The 16,079-nt window shown below is 46.8% G+C and overlaps 2 protein-coding genes across 12 annotated transcripts in view; both read left to right on the top strand.

Moving 5' to 3' along the window:
* PPFIBP1 (PTPRF interacting protein, binding protein 1 (liprin beta 1)) overlaps positions 1-9,649 on the top strand; it is a 70,097-nt gene extending 60,448 nt beyond the window's left edge. For all 11 annotated transcript variants that reach the window (XM_014957003.1, XM_014957004.1, XM_014957006.1 and 8 more), the window contains 8 exons: positions 131-242; positions 389-477; positions 4,588-4,710; positions 5,451-5,576; positions 6,423-6,611; positions 7,139-7,318; positions 7,604-7,669; positions 8,509-9,649. In XM_014957003.1, the coding sequence (XP_014812489.1) occupies positions 131-242; positions 389-477; positions 4,588-4,710; positions 5,451-5,576; positions 6,423-6,611; positions 7,139-7,318; positions 7,604-7,669; positions 8,509-8,595 (972 nt within the window). In that variant the 3' untranslated portion in view covers positions 8,596-9,649. The remainder of the gene's footprint in view (positions 1-130; positions 243-388; positions 478-4,587; positions 4,711-5,450; positions 5,577-6,422; positions 6,612-7,138; positions 7,319-7,603; positions 7,670-8,508) is intronic.
* Positions 9,650-12,810: 3,161 nt separating this feature from the next.
* Positions 12,811-14,020, top strand: REP15 (RAB15 effector protein). Its single transcript, XM_014956999.1, has one exon. The coding sequence runs from the start codon at positions 13,488-13,490 to the stop codon at positions 13,938-13,940; it is 453 nt and encodes a 150-aa protein (XP_014812485.1). The 5' UTR covers positions 12,811-13,487; the 3' UTR covers positions 13,941-14,020.
* The last annotated feature ends 2,059 nt before the right edge of the window (positions 14,021-16,079 follow it).

The following is a 16,079-nucleotide window of genomic DNA, read 5'->3' as shown; positions in this document are numbered from 1 at the left end:
GCAAATACACCTGCCAGTCACCAGGAAGCACCATGTACAAGCTGACTCTCTGAAACCATTTGTAATTAAGCAGAGGGAGAAATAAAATACAGCATTCTCTCTAGTTTTGCTGCTTTCCTTCCTTTCACAGGAGCTTGGGATAAAGCACCCATTGCATCGGAAGAAGCTTCAGCTTGCTCTGCAGGCACTCGGGTCTGAAGAGGAAAACAATCATGGAAAACTGGATTACCACTGGGTTACCAGTAAGATTTTATTACACGCTGAAACAGCAACTTTTGATAGGGGTTCCTAATCGTGACTAATTTGGGGCTCAAAGAGTGGGAATAACACTAACTGGTGCTCGCTGTCCTGGTTACCACACTAACATGAGCGTCTGTCTCTGCCTTAGGGTGGCTGGATGACATCGGCCTCCCCCAGTATAAGACCCAGTTTGATGAAGGAAAGGTGGACGGCCGAATGCTCCATTACATGAGCGTGGTGAGTAAATGCCATTTCTTTTCCTGACATCTTGTTTGTGTTGTAAGCTTCTCCCCACTTCAATGCACGCTGCTACCTCCAGATAGCTCACTAAAGACCAGGTTAGACTAGAGAGACCCAATTTCACTGTGCCTATTGTTGTGACTACATAGATACTATATATGCACTTAACATCCTCCTCCCTCTCCATCCCAGCCTCCACCTTCCTCCTGCTCCCTTTGGGTCCATTCACCAGCAACGGCAACCTTCTTTGCACCCCACCAGGATCCATGTCCTACCACGTGCCTCTGCAAGCGTCCTTCTTGCCTTCCCACATTCTCCTCCTCTCAGCCTCCCCCAGGCCTTGCCCCAGTGGCAGCCCCGGCTCCCAACACACCCCAACACCCCACACAATAAGGGGGGTCGTGGCAGCAGCAGGCCCCAAGAGACAGCTGCCTGTGGCTGAGGAGGTGGCACTGCCACCAGCCACTATTGCCAGTCTTCCCCTCGTCCCTCCCGTGTGAGCAGCCACTGGCCACACCACAGAATGATACGGGGTTGGAAGGGACCTCTGGAGATCATCCAGTCCAACCCCCTGCCAGAGCAGGTCCACCCGGAGCAGGTTGCACAGGAACGTGTCTAGCGGGGGTTTGAATGTCTCCAGAGAAGGAGACTCCACCACCTCCCTGGGCAGCCTCTTCCATGGCTCTGCCACCCTCAGAGGAAAGAAGTTCCTCCTCATGTTGAGGTGGAACTTGCTATATTCAAGTTTGTGCCCATTTCCTCTTGTCCTGTCCCTGGGCACCACTGAAAAAAGACCAGCCCCATCCTCCTGACACCCACCCTTTAAGTATTTATAAGCCTTGATCGGATCCCCCCTCAGTCTTCTCTTCTCCAGACTAAAAAGACCCAAGTCCCTCTGCCTTACCTCATAATAAAGATGTTCTAGTCCCCTAATCATTTTCATAGCCCTCTGCTGTCCCCTCTCCAGCAGTTCCCTGTCCTTCTGGAACTGAGGAGCCCCAAACTGGACCCAGTGCTCCAGATGGGGCCTCCCCAGGGCAGAGCAGAGGAGCAGGATGACCTCTCTCAACCTGCTGGTCACACTCTTCCTGATGCCCCCCAGGCCGCAACGGTCTATTGCTGGCTCGTGGTCATCCTGTTGTCCACCAGGACTCCCTGGTGGTTTTCTGGGTTGGATACCACCAACAGTCTTTTTTAACTTTGAGCCTAACCTAAACATTTTGTCTCCTTTGCCATTGTCTACCACATGTGTCCTGTGAGCTGAGCCCCCCTCGGGTGCCAGAAGGCTCTGTCTCTCCCCTCCTTAGTGGTCTGAAGGAGCCCTGAGTACAAGAAGGAGAAGAGGGAACTTTAATGGAGCCAAAGGAAAACTCCTGCTTGCTACTATTAGTTCCTCCCTCTGTGGTCATGAAGAGGGGAACTAATCTCTCATGGCTCTTGACTTCTAAAAGCTGCCTGTCCAGCTGAATGCAGTTGTCTGTGCCCTGTGGTCAGTGCAGCGAGCAGCCAGTTCTCAATCCACCTCACTGTCCCCTCATCCAGCCCATACTGCCTCAGTTTCCCAATGAGGATGTTATGGGAGACAGTGTCAAAAGCCTTGCTGAAGTCAAGGTAGATGACATCTGCTGCCCTCCCCTCATCCAACCAACCGGTTATGGCATCATAGAAGGCTATCAGATTGGTCATACATGATTTACCCTTGGTAAACCCGTGTTGCCCACTTCCAATCTCTCCCCTCCTTAGTGGTCTGAAGGAGCCCTGAGTACAAGAAGGAGAAGAGGGAACTTTAATGGAGCCAAAGGAAAACTCCTGCTTGCTACTATTAGTTCCTCCCTCTGTGGTCATGAAGAGGGGAACTAATCTCTCATGGCTCTTGACTTCTAAAAGCTGCCTGTCCAGCTGAATGCAGTTGTCTGTGCCCTGTGGTCAGTGCAGCGAGAGGAGCACTGTGAGGCACCATCTCATTCTTTGGCATGACATGAATTGTCCTAAGAGATGCCTGACACTCCAAGGACACTGATGGGAGCCAAAACAGCCAGTCTGCGCAAGCTGTAAAATAAGTCCTCTGTGAGATGAATGTTTAAGTAAAAAACATTGCGAGGATCAAGGTTTTGGGGAAAGGATCATCTGCTTTTGTTAATATCACTGATGCCTTGGAGGAAGGCGTGTGGCCGTGCCTTTGCAGGCTCTTGCCTTGCGATGTGTGAGACGTGGCTCATCCCATGCTGAAAAATGTGTGAAGGCACAGCCAGGTTGCTTTGCAGTGACTTGTCACTTGCCTTCAGGCTGCCCGTGTGTCCAGCGTGCTGCCTGGGCATGTGTGAGGGGGGATTTGCTCCTCACCAACCTGCCCTCCTTCCATCAAACCATAGCAGGTGCCAGTGCAAGGTAGGAGCTACACAGTGATGGTGAGCTGGGTAAGCCTCTCCACAGCCTGGTATGGTCACCCTTTCCATCGTTCCATCACTTACAACAAGCATTTTAACAAACATTTATCACTTGCGGTTGTGGGAAACCAGCCTGACACACCTTTGTATTTTATTTCTTCTCTCTTTTTTTTTTCATTCTACTCATACAGAATGCTTCAACTTTCAACATCATTTATTGTTTTCAGTTAAACTTCTAGCTGGATGTTTGTAGTATTAAAATTTTTGGCAGGATTAAATGCAAATGCCAGCTGAGCCTGATGCACAGGGTTTGCAGAGCTGTCCTTGGCTCTAATGATGAGGATGATATCTCACCCTCTCCCTTCCTCATTACCCCAGGTTTCTTGTACTAAGATCTGTACCCTACGTGAAGAACATCACCCAGAAGCTAGTACTGAGCAACATGGGAAGTTTTTATTTTCTCACAGACTGTTTGACATTATTAAAATCTTACCCCAGAATGTGTCAGATGTGCTATTTTAAGCCAGGGTCAAACCAGTTTCCTCCAGAGCTGTGATTAATGAGGTGAAATCTTGTTGGTGGCTGGTCACCAGTGGTGTCCCTCAGGGCTCAGTTTTGGGGCCAGTCTTGTTTAATATCTTTATTGATGATCTGGATGAGGGGATCGAGTGCACCCTCAGTAAGTTTGCAGGTGACACCAAACTAAGTGGGAGTGTTGATCTCCCACCCCTCTCTCTCTCTGAGGATCAGAGGGACCTGGACAGGTTGGATCAATGGGCCAAGGCCAATGGGATGAGGTTCACCAAGGCCAAGTGCTGGGTCCTGCATTTCGGTCACACCAACCCCCTGCAGCGCTACAGGCTGGGGGCGGAGTGGCTGGAGCTGCCCAGCAGAAAAGGACCTGGGGGTGTTGGTGGCCTGTGGGCTGAACAGGAGCCAGCAGTGTGCCCAGGTGGCCAAGAAGGCCAACAGCACCCTGGCCTGTGTCAGGAACAGTGTGGCCAGCAGGAGCAGGGCAGTGATGGTGCCTCTGGACTGGGCACTGGTGAGGCCTCACCTCGAGGGCTGGGTTCAGTTTGGGCCCCTCACCACAGGAAGGACACTGAGGTGCTGGAGCGTGTCCAGAGGAGAGCCACCAAGCTGGTGAGGGGTCTGGAGAACAAGTCATATGAGGAGAGACTGAGGGAACTGGGCATGTTTAGTTTGGAGAAGAGGAGGCTGAGGGGAGACCTCCTTGCCCTCTACAACTCCCTGAAAGGAGGGTGGAGAGAGGTGGGGGTTGGCCTCTTCTCCCAAGGGAATAATGACAGGAGCAGGGAAAATGGTCTGAAGTTGGGGCAGGGGAGGTTTAGATTAGATCTGAGGAAGAATGACTTTTCCTGAGAGGGTGGTCAGGCACTGGAACAGCCTGCCCAGGGAGGTGGTGGAGTCACCATCCCTGGAGGGATTTAAGAACTGTGTAGACGTGGCACTTCAGGGCATGCTCTAGTGCCCAAGATAGTTGGTTTCTGTCTGTCTGTTGGGTTTTTTGGGGCGTGGTTTTTTGTTTGTGGGTTTTTTAATTGGGGGGGGGGGGGTTGTGGGTTTTTTTTGGTTTTTGTGGTTGGACTTGAAGATCTCAAAGGTCCCTTCCAACCATGAAGATTCTGTGATTCAGTCAGATGCTGGTTCCACCAATAAGCACATTCATATTTATTAACTCCCACTTCCTCTTCAACAGGATGACTTGTTGTCCTTGAAAGTTGTCAGTGTCCTCCACCATCTCAGCATCAAAAGAGCCATTCAGGTTTTGAGAATAAATAACTTTGAACCCAACTGTCTGCGCAGGAGGCCATCTGATGAGGTACTGCTTTAAGATGAAGCTGTGAAGAGGAATTCTCTAGGATTTTCCCTGATGTTTCTGATTACTCCTGCTCTGCTCTCTCGTTTCCTCCACCTGTTGTGGCCCCAGACTCATGTCTTCTTGCGAAATCTCTCACTCTTCTGCCTACCCAATAGCTGGCTCCTTCGGCTTAGTCTCTAATATGCTGTCTGGAGCAGAACTCAGTGCAATGTTACTGTAAGTCTTCTGTAACCCTCTGCAAAATTGATGACACTATCAAAATTTTCTGTGTAAAAGGAGTTTGGTTCTGTTACCAGGCAAGAGACTGCTATCAGTTTGTTTTGGAAGTAGCATATGCTGGATAGGGCAATGGATGATGAGGCAACCCAGACTCTTGGAGTTGGATTTAGATTTAGGTTTGGATTTAGATTCACAATGTGTATCTGCAAGAAAAGCACAGCGGCTCATGGAGCTAGTTACGTTCTCAGTTCTACTGGCAGAAATTGCAAGTAGTCCTAATGCAGAGCAGGATAATCAAATGGCATGAAGAATAACACCTGCTTCATGAAGCAGAAGACCTGCCCACTGTCCAGATCCATCTCGGTATTGATGCAAGATAGCAATCCAAAAAGAGGGTTTTTTTCTCAAGAGCAAAGTGGGCTTGCGTTCATTAGGGCAGGAGAGTTTTGTTTTGGTAGAGGTTGGGGCTGGGACAGGTGAGTCGGAAAGTCTCCTTAACTGCCCGTTCCTCTTGTTCACAGAATAATGTCACACCTTCTGAAGTCACCCAGTGGACCAATCACCGTGTGATGGAGTGGTTACGCTCTGTTGATCTGGCAGAGTATGCCCCCAACCTGCGGGGGAGTGGTGTGCACGGAGGACTAATGGTAAGGTTTTAGGCTGGCCTGTTCCATATTATTAAAAAAAAAAATATGGCTGAGAATTGCTAGAGCAAAGTTCTGACGTTATCTTTGTCGCACACACCTTAGCTTCTTATTCTGCTTAATAAGGAGTCACTGTCAAAATTTAGTACTCTATAGTTTAAAGGTCATAAATATCTTTATGGGTGTAAATGGGCAGGATTAGTGCGGGCAGCAATGGGTTTGATTATCTGTATTTCCCTCACCATTTAATTTAGGTAGGGCGTTCTCCACCTCCTGTCCTATGATGCTTTATGCTGCTATCAAGATGTTAAACAGCCATTATCTTCCTTCCTAGACCTGGATATGTTTTTATTTTGTGCAGAAGGCTTGTTACTTTTGTAAAATTTGTGATTTCAGTGTCAAATCAGGATTGCTTTAAATTGCTCTAGCATCAGATACTCCAGACAAGAGATTTACACTTGCAGAAGTTTATTGTGGTGATTTTATGTCTATTTTCCATCGTTCCTCTGGCTACATCTTCCAGAATTAAAGGGGATGTTGGATAAACATTTTGTGACAGCTTCACACGTTACATTTGAGTTAAGGGTGGATTTATCTGTTATTTTCTTCTTACCTGCCATTTTTTTTTCTATTTAAACTCCAGAAGGAAAGCCTGGAAATAGCATTTTGTGAATCCTTTAACTAGTTAATCCTCTTTTCTCCCTCTTGCTGTATGTTTCCTCTAAAATATGAACAAAAACCCCAAAGCAACCTTAGGAAGCAACCAAGAGGGGTGTGCCTGTTGATATCCTTGAGAACCTCATCAGACAGTACTGGCTTCAGCTGGATTCTCTGTGATTTGCTTAATAGGTTTTGGAGCCTCGTTTCAATGTAGAAACCATGGCACAGCTGCTGAACATCCCACCAAACAAGACGCTACTGAGACGGCATTTGGCTACTCATTTCAACCTCCTTATTGGGCAGGAGGCCCAGCAGCAGAAACGCAAGGCCATGGAATCTCTTGACTATGTCCTCTTAACAGCAACGGCCAAAGTAAAGGTAGGTCACTTCTTCTGGGTGAGTACAGGAGCTTCCAGACAGACATTCGGATATCTGGTGTGCTGGCTTTGTGATTGGAGGGCAGTTCAGTGAAGTCTGAGAAAAGGGACTGGCTGCTAAGGAGAGCAGGACTCAGCAGATCTGGGTTTGGCACTTGTGTCTGCTGTGAACACACCATATCTCAGCCTCACTTGTGAGCACTCTTGTGTATTGTCTTTCTGTCTGCACTGTAGGACAGAGGTTGGGAGGAATACTGCCTCTTATTGTTACATGCTCATGGTTTAATGCAGTGGAATTCTGACCTCATTTGGGATCGTTTAAATGGTTTTGTCTTAACAGTGGTAGAATGAGGGGACACGTCTTCTTTCAGATGCAATTATCATGAGATGTAGCTACTCAAAAGATCTTTGTTTAGGAGAGCAGTGGGCTCTTGACCCTTCATCATTGAAATGCCAGTGCAAGAGTAAGAGATCTGCTAGGTTTTGCTGATTCTCTAATTTATTTTCCATTTTCTCTTCACTTGTAAGCCGAAGAAACTTACCTTCAGCAATTTTGGAAGCCTACGGAAGAAGAAGCAAGATGATGTGGAAGAGTATGTGTGTCCTATGGAGCTGGGGCGGGTATCTGGAAGTGGCTCAAAGAAGGGTTTTAAGCCTGGCCTGGATATCCGAGTGTATGACGATGATGATCTGGACAGGCTGGAACAGGTAAGGTTTGATGGGAAAGCCTGCCTTCTCTCAGGGAAGCCTTTCTTTTGCTTAGGCCCATGAAGGTCCTGACTTGTGGCAGTCACCCAACATTACTAACAAAAGTGTCTCTCGGTCCAGGGAGGCTCCTTTAGGACACAGCTGTCTTCTCCTGGCAGGGCACACTCCTTCTGTGCTCTAAGTTGGGTGTAATCAAGCATTTCCATTATGTGCTGCACTTATTTGCCACCCTGTCGTGGCATACAATGTATTTATTATTGATTCATTATCTGGTTTTTTTTGTAGATGGAAGATTCAGAAGGGACAGTGAGGCAAATAGGAGCATTTTCTGAAGGCATCAACAACTTGACAGTAAGGCTTAAAAGTGGGGTCTGTGGAATAAGATCTCTCTTTCTGCAAGATGGGTATAAAACCCTTGGCAGTCACCATTAGCATTGCTATTTAATACACTAATTACAACTTTTCTTGCTATTACTGGCTCTGTCAAGCAGCTGAGTTCTGTACTTTCGGGGGCAATTGCTTTGATGGATTTCAGTGCACAGCAGGAGCCAGTCTTTGGATAAGTGAAGCGCCACTGGCATCTGGAGCTGAAGGATATAAAATACTGTGAAGTATATAAAATACATATAAAATATGGGCATAGGGAAGCCTCATCAGAAGTAGGGGTCAGCTGAGGTCCTTTGGGTTTTGTACAGGGACAGAGGGGAAAATAAAAGAAAAATTAGCGATTGAGGAAGATACCTGCCCATCCTTTGGAGGTTGGACTAGATGACCCTTGGAGGTCCCTTCCGGCCTGGGAAATTCTATGATTCTATGATCCTGGCTGGGAGGTTGCCCCAGATGGGGGTGGTGGCCCATGGTCACTAGTCCTCTTTGCTGACTCTCCACCCTCCTGGAGGACAGGGCACTCGGCATTAGGTCAGCGAGTTGCCCTTGGGTGGTGGGTTGCCAACTGAGGGTCACGGCACGTTTTCTTGGTGGAAGCCCAGCCCCAGCTTGTGGTCCCCCAGCCCGTTGGGCCAGCAGAAAGGGGACCGAGCCACAAGCTGGTCAAGAACCAGCAGGGGTGAAGAATGTCCTCCACGGAACCAAAGGGGTGGCTGGCAGGGGTGACAGCACCGTTTGTCCCATGTGCTTGGTTTGAGTTGTGAGGGCCTGAAACTTGACTCTTCCCTCCTTTTCCTTTCTAGCATATGTTGAAAGAAGACGAAATGTTTAAAGACTTTGTGACTCGCTCTCCTAGCACCAGTATAACAGATGAGGACTCCAACATGTGACAGTAACCACCAGGCACTGACAAAGGCTCACTGACCTGTGTGCAAGAAACATCATCATTATTCGTGATGGGCAGCAGATCATGTACATTACATTGCTCTTGCTTCTGTTTGTTAGAAGTAATATTGGAGTGGAGAATTTAAAAAAAAAAGAAAAAAAAAAAAAGGTGCCTATTCTAAAGTTGCCATAAGAAACACCCAGACACTCATTAATGGTAATTGTTTTTACTATATTTAATGTACAAATTGATGATACGTTTCAGAGTGTTGCATTTAAATCTACATGGTATCATAGTGCTCCTTTTGCTTATTCACAGCCTCAGATAATCCTTCATACTGTTTCAAAATAACAGAAGACGTTAGGTGGAAGCATTGTGTCTGTAGATATTGTGTATCAGCTTTCTCTAAGCTCTCAGCTGAAAAAAAAGACATTACTGCCCTTTTTCAAGTGCATTTGTTCAGCACAAATACCAGGTCTGCCCTTCCTACAGTATCCAATGTAGGATTTTAGTCATCCATGTCTTGTGTAAACTCCCCGGTAGCTCTTGACTGTTGCTCTTATTTTTATACTGTTTTATAAAAAAAAAAAAAATTAAAAAATACAAACGAAGTATATGAAGTACATATAAAAGCGAAAATTTAAATTTTGTGAGAGAGAGTGATGGAAAGTTTGAGGTGTAGGGGAAGGGGCAAGGGTTGTAAAAAGATGCCAGTTTGCATACCAGCTGGTTACTGGAAAATGCAGGCTGACCTTTGGAACTGTTTGCTTTTGTTGCTTTTTTTACTAAGTGCACAGTTTAATGAATGTTCCATTTGGGAGGGAACAATTATAAAGCATGTTTTTTTCTAGCAGTGACTCTCGTGGAAACTGCACATTTTAAAACGTTTTCTTTCTTGTTCCCAGCAGCAGTAGTTAGAGCATTCAAACAAGGTTATTAACACTTCGGTCACTTAAAAAATTTTCTCAAAGTTGAGAGTGCTCCCTGCGTATGGAAGGGATGTTTCTGTGCTGTGACTAACGTAAAGATGGTGTAGTTGCAAAAAAAAAAATAATAAAGTTATATAGAGAAATATATAGGAAATATATTATTTCATAATATTAAACCTGAAGTAGGACTTGTCCTCAAAAATTGAAATAACAAACATGTTGCTCATCATTTTACCTCCTTAAACCACAGCTCCTCTGCTTTTGAAGATCGTCAGATTTTAAAAATCCCACCCACCCAGTGGAAGTCTTTTGCCAGCCTTCGGGTATTGCGAGGTGCCCTAGCCAAAATCAAACAGAAAAACCCCACTGTTTTATCACAGTGGTGAACCATGTGGTGTTGAATGTTGCATGTATTTTAGCACAGTGGCATGAAGCTTCTTTGCTCTGTAAAGGCAGAACAAGTACAGCTGGAATTGTCCCTCGTGGTGGTGTGTTGCTTCACCAAGCATTTGTCACTCGTTTCATCGCTCTCCTTGCTGGAGGTGAGACCGTTTCCAACACGCTCTGGTACGGTACGAGGCATGTTAGATTTGTGCTGATTTTGTGGGTATTTCTGAAAAACTACTAACAAGGCTAGAAAAGGAAGAAAGAAGGGGCTTCCACGGAGCTCCCGTCAGATGTTGGGGTAGACTGGAGACGCGTTCTAGCACGATGTTATTGTATCCTCATAAGCTGTTACCAGCCTGTTTCTCTGCAGGACGTGCAGTGTACGCTGTTGCTGTTACTGATGTACCAAGAGGAAATATTTGATGTGGACTGGTTGTGTTACACGTAGTACCAGGTGCTGCCATCTTTAAGTTACTGAAGCCAGGCAAACAATCCGTGATGTATACCTAAAATACTTTATGCTGGTTACCATTTGTGTGCAGACAGATCACGACGGATGCTTTATTCAATATTCCTGACTAATTCTGTCCATAAACAACTTGCTCTCTCTGTTGTTTCTTCCTCTGCAGTCTTGGGGGTGTTTGAGCTGTTTTATTTGAGCAGAAATACCACCTTGTGTAACGCCTGCCGTCAGCGTTAGGGTGCAGATGCTTGGGATGTGGATTCAGGGCTTGCTTTCTGGGAATACCATGCGATATAGTGATTATTTACAGTGTAAGTTGGGCCTACGAGCCTGCTTTCCCAAGTGCTGCAGAAGCACTGGGAAGATGTGGTGACGGCTCCTGAGTAAAGATGTTCCTCCAGATTCGCTCTCAGTAGACACTGGCTGGTGAACATGGCTTGGACATTGACAAGAGGAAAAAAAAAAAGGGGGAGGCTAGTGAGACAAGACTGTGTGCTGGAATTAGCAAGCATATGATGGTTTATTTAAGTCCAGTGCAATTAGCATTCTGCTCCAAACAACCCCTTCCTACATTCACTGGTTGGAAGCCAGCTCATCCCCTCGAAGCTGCCTGTCATCTGAACCTTGGTTATTTTATGGGGCAGACTTTGAAAGCAAGTGATCAAGTCAGAAAGTGTATGTGTGCATGTGCACACAATTGATACCTTTGGGGTATTTTAATTTGTGCGTGTTTGAAGAGGGCAACATAGCTACTGTGTATTGCCATGTAAAATCCAATAAATGCCAAATGTTTCTGGAAACTGGTTCCTTTTAATGTATCTTCTTTTTTTTTCCTTTTTATTATCCTGGGAAGCTCGTTTTGTTCTATTTAAAAGACAAAGAGGGGGGAGAAGGGACAAAATCGCACCTTTTTTGTGGACTCATTAGTTCGTTTGTCAATAGTGCCTGCAGAAGGACTCAGCTACCAGCTAAGAAACCAACTACCCCAAGTCTTTCTACTTATTTCTGGGATGCTGATTTGAACCACCTCAGGTTGTTTGGTATGCTGTGATTAGAAAGTATCCCCCGTTGCTCATTGTGTGCTCCTCAGCAAGTCCTCACAGGGTGCCAAAGGAAGGACCAGCTCTGGCCCTTCTTGCTGGAAAGGGCAACAACCTCTCTGGTCCCAGGTGTCGTTCCTTTCCCTGGCAGCCCTCAGCACCCACAGGAGCTCCAGCTGCTTTGCTGGTAGAAGGTGAGCTTCCCCAAACTACACGTTGCTGGCGTGCAGGTACAAATGATGATCAGATGACAGACCAGAAGTTGTAGGATCCCTGTCTCGTGACCTTCATTCAGCTTGATGTTCCAGTGGGAACACTGAGGATAAACACTTTGAAATCTAGAACATAATACTTTTTTGTTGTCTATTCCTTTACGGTGATGAGGAAAAGATAGATGGGTATCAATCAAAACCCTATGGAGATTTAACCCAGCTTTTTTGTTTGTTTGTTTGCTAAAATTATGTATATATGCTTTGGAATGGAGAAATAATCCAGAATAACCTCTGGAATGCCTCTTCTGATTTCCACTAGATATTGTTGCATCCTGCCTTTCCCTGTAGGAGAGAAGTTGCACTTCTCCTGCCTGCATGCTTTTTATGCCTTACACCACTTGTTATGAATGTTTTGTGCATATTTTATGCTTCGTCTTAGTACTTTGGCATTTTCACTTGTAGCAATAACTTTTCCTGCTGAGCCCATTTACTCTGAGTTGGCAGGAAGAAGATGATAGTTGCTCTTTGAGGCAGCTAAGAAGTAAAACCTGAGTTGCCAGCAGATTTGAAGGGGAGGTCAGCAAGAAGAGTATCAGGTGCTGGGGAACCCTTGAATAAAAAGGAAATTAGAGTTACAATCAGAGACAACATCAGAAGAAGCAGCATGATCCCTTACGATAACTGTGAGAAGGTCGTAAAGGAATGGGGGTGGGCCCATGACACTTTTTAAGACCTGTGGAAGAGAAGACACATAATATGTAGGACATGATGTGTTTCTTAGAGAGAGGAACCCAAGGGCAGCATCGGGACTAACCAGCCCATGCCCTTGAGAAGATGTTGCCCTAGAGTGGCAGGAGCACAAGAACATCTGTAGGCAGAAGAAGAGAGAGATATCAAATAAAGACATTTTGAGCAATGAGAATCAAGAGGGCAGAGAAAGGCAGATCACTCCTTCAGAATGAAGAGGAGGAGGAAGAGGAGCATTCAGCAGAACTGAGCCTGTTTCTTGAGAAAGGTGGTGAGGTCCCAGGCTGATAAAGAGACCACAGTGGTGCATTTGGCATCGGCAACATCAGAGCTGAACAGGGGTGGCTCCTGCCGCAGCGGTAACACACCTTCAGCTTTCAAAGATAGGGAGACTGGATTTTTTTTTTTTTAAAGGTTAGGAATCTTCTTTTTTTTGCATACTTGTATTTGATAGTCGTGTGTGGTAGTGCACTGTCTGCCCAAGCTTCTGAGATAAGCCAGTTACAGGCAGCAGCAACGCGAGCTCCTCCGTTGAGCCCAAAGTCCAGCCCCGTCCATGTGCGTTGCCGTGGCACAACTGATGCCACCAACAGTAACAGCAGTAAATGGTAGGATACGGGCAACGGCCCATCAAAAAAGGCCACGATGTCATTTCCAGTACCCTGTGCAATTCTTCAGGTTGGGATGTGTGCTCATCTCTGGGGGATTTTCCCATCTCCTGGAAACACCCAGTGCCAATAAAATGGCTTCTCCAGTGAGTCCTAGAAAGGAGCTCAAAGGAGATAAGGTCAGACTGGAATGGGATAGCATGGTCTAAAGAAATGGTGCCAGAATTAACAGTAAGGAAAAGAAGCCCAGGTGAATTCAGGAAGTTACTGGGCCTGTTGGGTTGGTGGCTGCCCAGTCAGCTGTGGAGAAACACACCCAGGAGAAAGCCTGTCTGCCCCATGGTCACGGCAGCTCTGCTGCTGCCATGACCTTCATCTGGAAGGTGGCAGGTAACCTGTGCATGCTTAATAGGGCTGGCTGAGCCCTGCACCCAGAAAGCCTTCACTGGAAAAGGCAGAGACTTCCCTGAGGCTCTCTGCATGTGGAAATGACCTCCTCCTGCACACGAAATGGGCCAGAAGGTCTCACACGAAGACAACCAAGAGAACAAGGCTGAAACTCTAGTCATCTGTGAAGTCTTCAGCCAAGGCGTGGTCCATGCATCTCAAAGGCTGAAGGACTGTCTTGGTTTTGTGGATCCTCAGAGCAAATTCCAGCCAGCAGCAAACACTCTGAGTGGGATCTTCTTGGTCAGCTTCATCAGGTTCTGCATGGAAAAGGGAGTAGAGGAATGTGTCACAATCAGCAAACTGACCAAGCAGCACTCCTCCCCGTGCTGGGGTGGACTGGATCTGGGCTCTGGAGCTGACAAGCAAATCAAACTTCAGGTGGCTGTGCAGGCTTTACAGCTGGCTGAGCTTTTCCACAGCAAAGGTGGCCTCGCTGAGACAGTGGGGGACTGCTGCCAGGAAGCCACACTGGCAGGCGAGCACTACCGAAACAGGAGCAGGTGTGAGATGTGAGGAAGAACTTCTTTGGGGTGAGGGTGGCAGAGCCCTGGAAGAGGCTGCCCAGGGAGGGTGTGGAGTCCCCTTCTCTGGAGATCTTCAAGCCCCACCTGGATGCTCCTGAGTGATGTGCTCTGGGCAACCCTGCTTTGGCAGGGGGGTTGGACTGGATCGTCTCTAGAAGGTCCCTTCCAACTCTGACAATTCCGTGAGTCTGTGATTCTGCCACCTGGTGGGACAGGTTTTTGTGAGAAGGGAGGTTCTAGAGAGATGGGGGTCGATCTCCTCCCGAGTCACAGGCGATAGGACAAGAGGAAATGGCCTCAAGTTGCACCAGGGGAGGTTCAGGTTGGATATTAGGAAAAATTTCTTCACTGAAAGGATTTCCTTGGAATGGGCTCCCCAGGGAGGTGGTTGAGGCACCATCCCCGGAGGTGTTCAACCCTGGACGGGTTGACACGGTGCTCGGGAATGTGGTTTAGTGTTGTGTTTGGTTTTTTTTTTTGTCAAAGTAAGGTTGGTGGTTGGTCTAGGTGATCTTAAAGGTCCCTTCCAACCTAGGTGACTCTGTGATGCTGTTTGGTGTGCCAGGGAAGCCCAAGGCCATGGGTGGAGTCATGCTAGACAGCATTGCCAGGGAAGAGCAAAAATGCCGCCCGTCGGGCAGGAATGTGCTGCAGCAATTTGTCACCAGTTCTGACAGCTTCCTGCCCACAACAGACATGCTGGAAAACTGCCCCGGTGCAAAAAGCAGCCCAAAGGAGGTGGGCGATAGATACATAAACTGTGTGTAAAGCACTGGTTTAGTACATGCCAGAAAAATATGTTGGTAGAAGGCACATCATTTTTCCAGAACATTTTGTCCGCCAGACATTTAAGTCTTGGCATATAAAGCCAGTGGAAGCTTTATTGCCTCGAGCCTGTGGGAGGTCATGAGTTAGACTTGACTCACAGCCTTTGTTCACAGTCTGATTTTTTTTTCTGTAATAGGAGCTTGAGGACGCAATAAAGAAAATTACTGGTTAGAAGCTTTGCAGTGAGCATGAAGGACAATGCCAGGGCTTCCAAACGCTGGTTTGGAGGCAGGAGCTCAGCCACAACTCAGAGGAAAAAGCCTTTCCTAGCAATAGAAATGGGCTATATGACATTAATTACTCACCTGCTGAAGTACTGAGGCCTGAACAACAGGCCTCAAACTAAAGTTGACCTCTAGATGGAGCCTCACAACCCAACAATATAGCTAATATACATAGTATTAATCGTATATGCAATGTATTACTGAGCTATTTTAGTATGAATATATGTATCGATGCTAATCTATAAAGCTTTACTGTAATGCTTATTGCGTAGGGGTAACCAGCAGAACAATCTTTATTTAGAGGTGTGTGGCAAGGCTGTGAAAACAGGTGTCTGGCCTTGCTAAGTTCTTTATTTATAGGCATGTTACTTGTTGAGAGATACGTGGTCAAGGCCAAAATAGATAGAAAAACTCCCTTGGGCCCCTCCTTGAGCCCTGGCCGGGTTTGGGGGGAATCCCACAGGGAGGGTGGCAACAGAAGTTCCCGCACTTGGAGTTTTGAAAGATGTTTATTGTTTATTCAGCTGTATAAAAGCTGGACCCTCTTGCAGCGACTTTGTAGGCCTCACCTGCAAGTGGGCGCACTGCGTTGGGCCTCCCCGTTGCCAGGAAAGGATCTCCAAATACTCGCTGCAACCGGGGCTCCCCAGCGACTGCGGATCTGGATGATGGTAAAGTATTAGCACAGTTGGTGATGTATCTTTCTTAATTACTACAGTTAACCTTACGTAGTAACGATTAGGTGCTTTATCCTGCTTTGTTTTACTCTCGCTATATTATTCCATGATGAGGTACATTACCCTGCTTATTCTCTTTGCTAGAGTATAATAAGCTTATTGTTTTACCTGAATGCATTACGTTATTTTTATATTACCTTGAAATAGAGAGTAAAATAAGCCTGCTCTTTTTACTGGGGTCTGTTGACCCCATCAATTGGCAGAAACACCTGCCTAAGTAGATCTACAGCCAGGCTGTGGCCTCAGGGCTGTGACCGAAATGCAGGGCCAGGCTCAGTCCCAGCAAAGCCTGTTCTTGCTGAGAGGCTGCATCAGGACAAGACGTGACCAAAAAGCAGC

The sequence above is a fragment of the Calidris pugnax genome, unplaced genomic scaffold, assembly GCF_001431845.1.
Source record: "Calidris pugnax isolate Ruff unplaced genomic scaffold, ASM143184v1 scaffold189, whole genome shotgun sequence".
In the NCBI taxonomy this organism is placed as follows: domain Eukaryota; kingdom Metazoa; phylum Chordata; class Aves; order Charadriiformes; family Scolopacidae; genus Calidris; species Calidris pugnax.
This window is presented reverse-complemented; position numbering and strand designations above follow the sequence as displayed.

Excerpts from the sequence above, each read along its gene's own strand:
- REP15 (XM_014956999.1), top strand. The coding sequence starts at position 13,488 with ATGGGCCAGAAGGTCTCACACGAAGACAACCAAGAGAACAAGGCTGAA.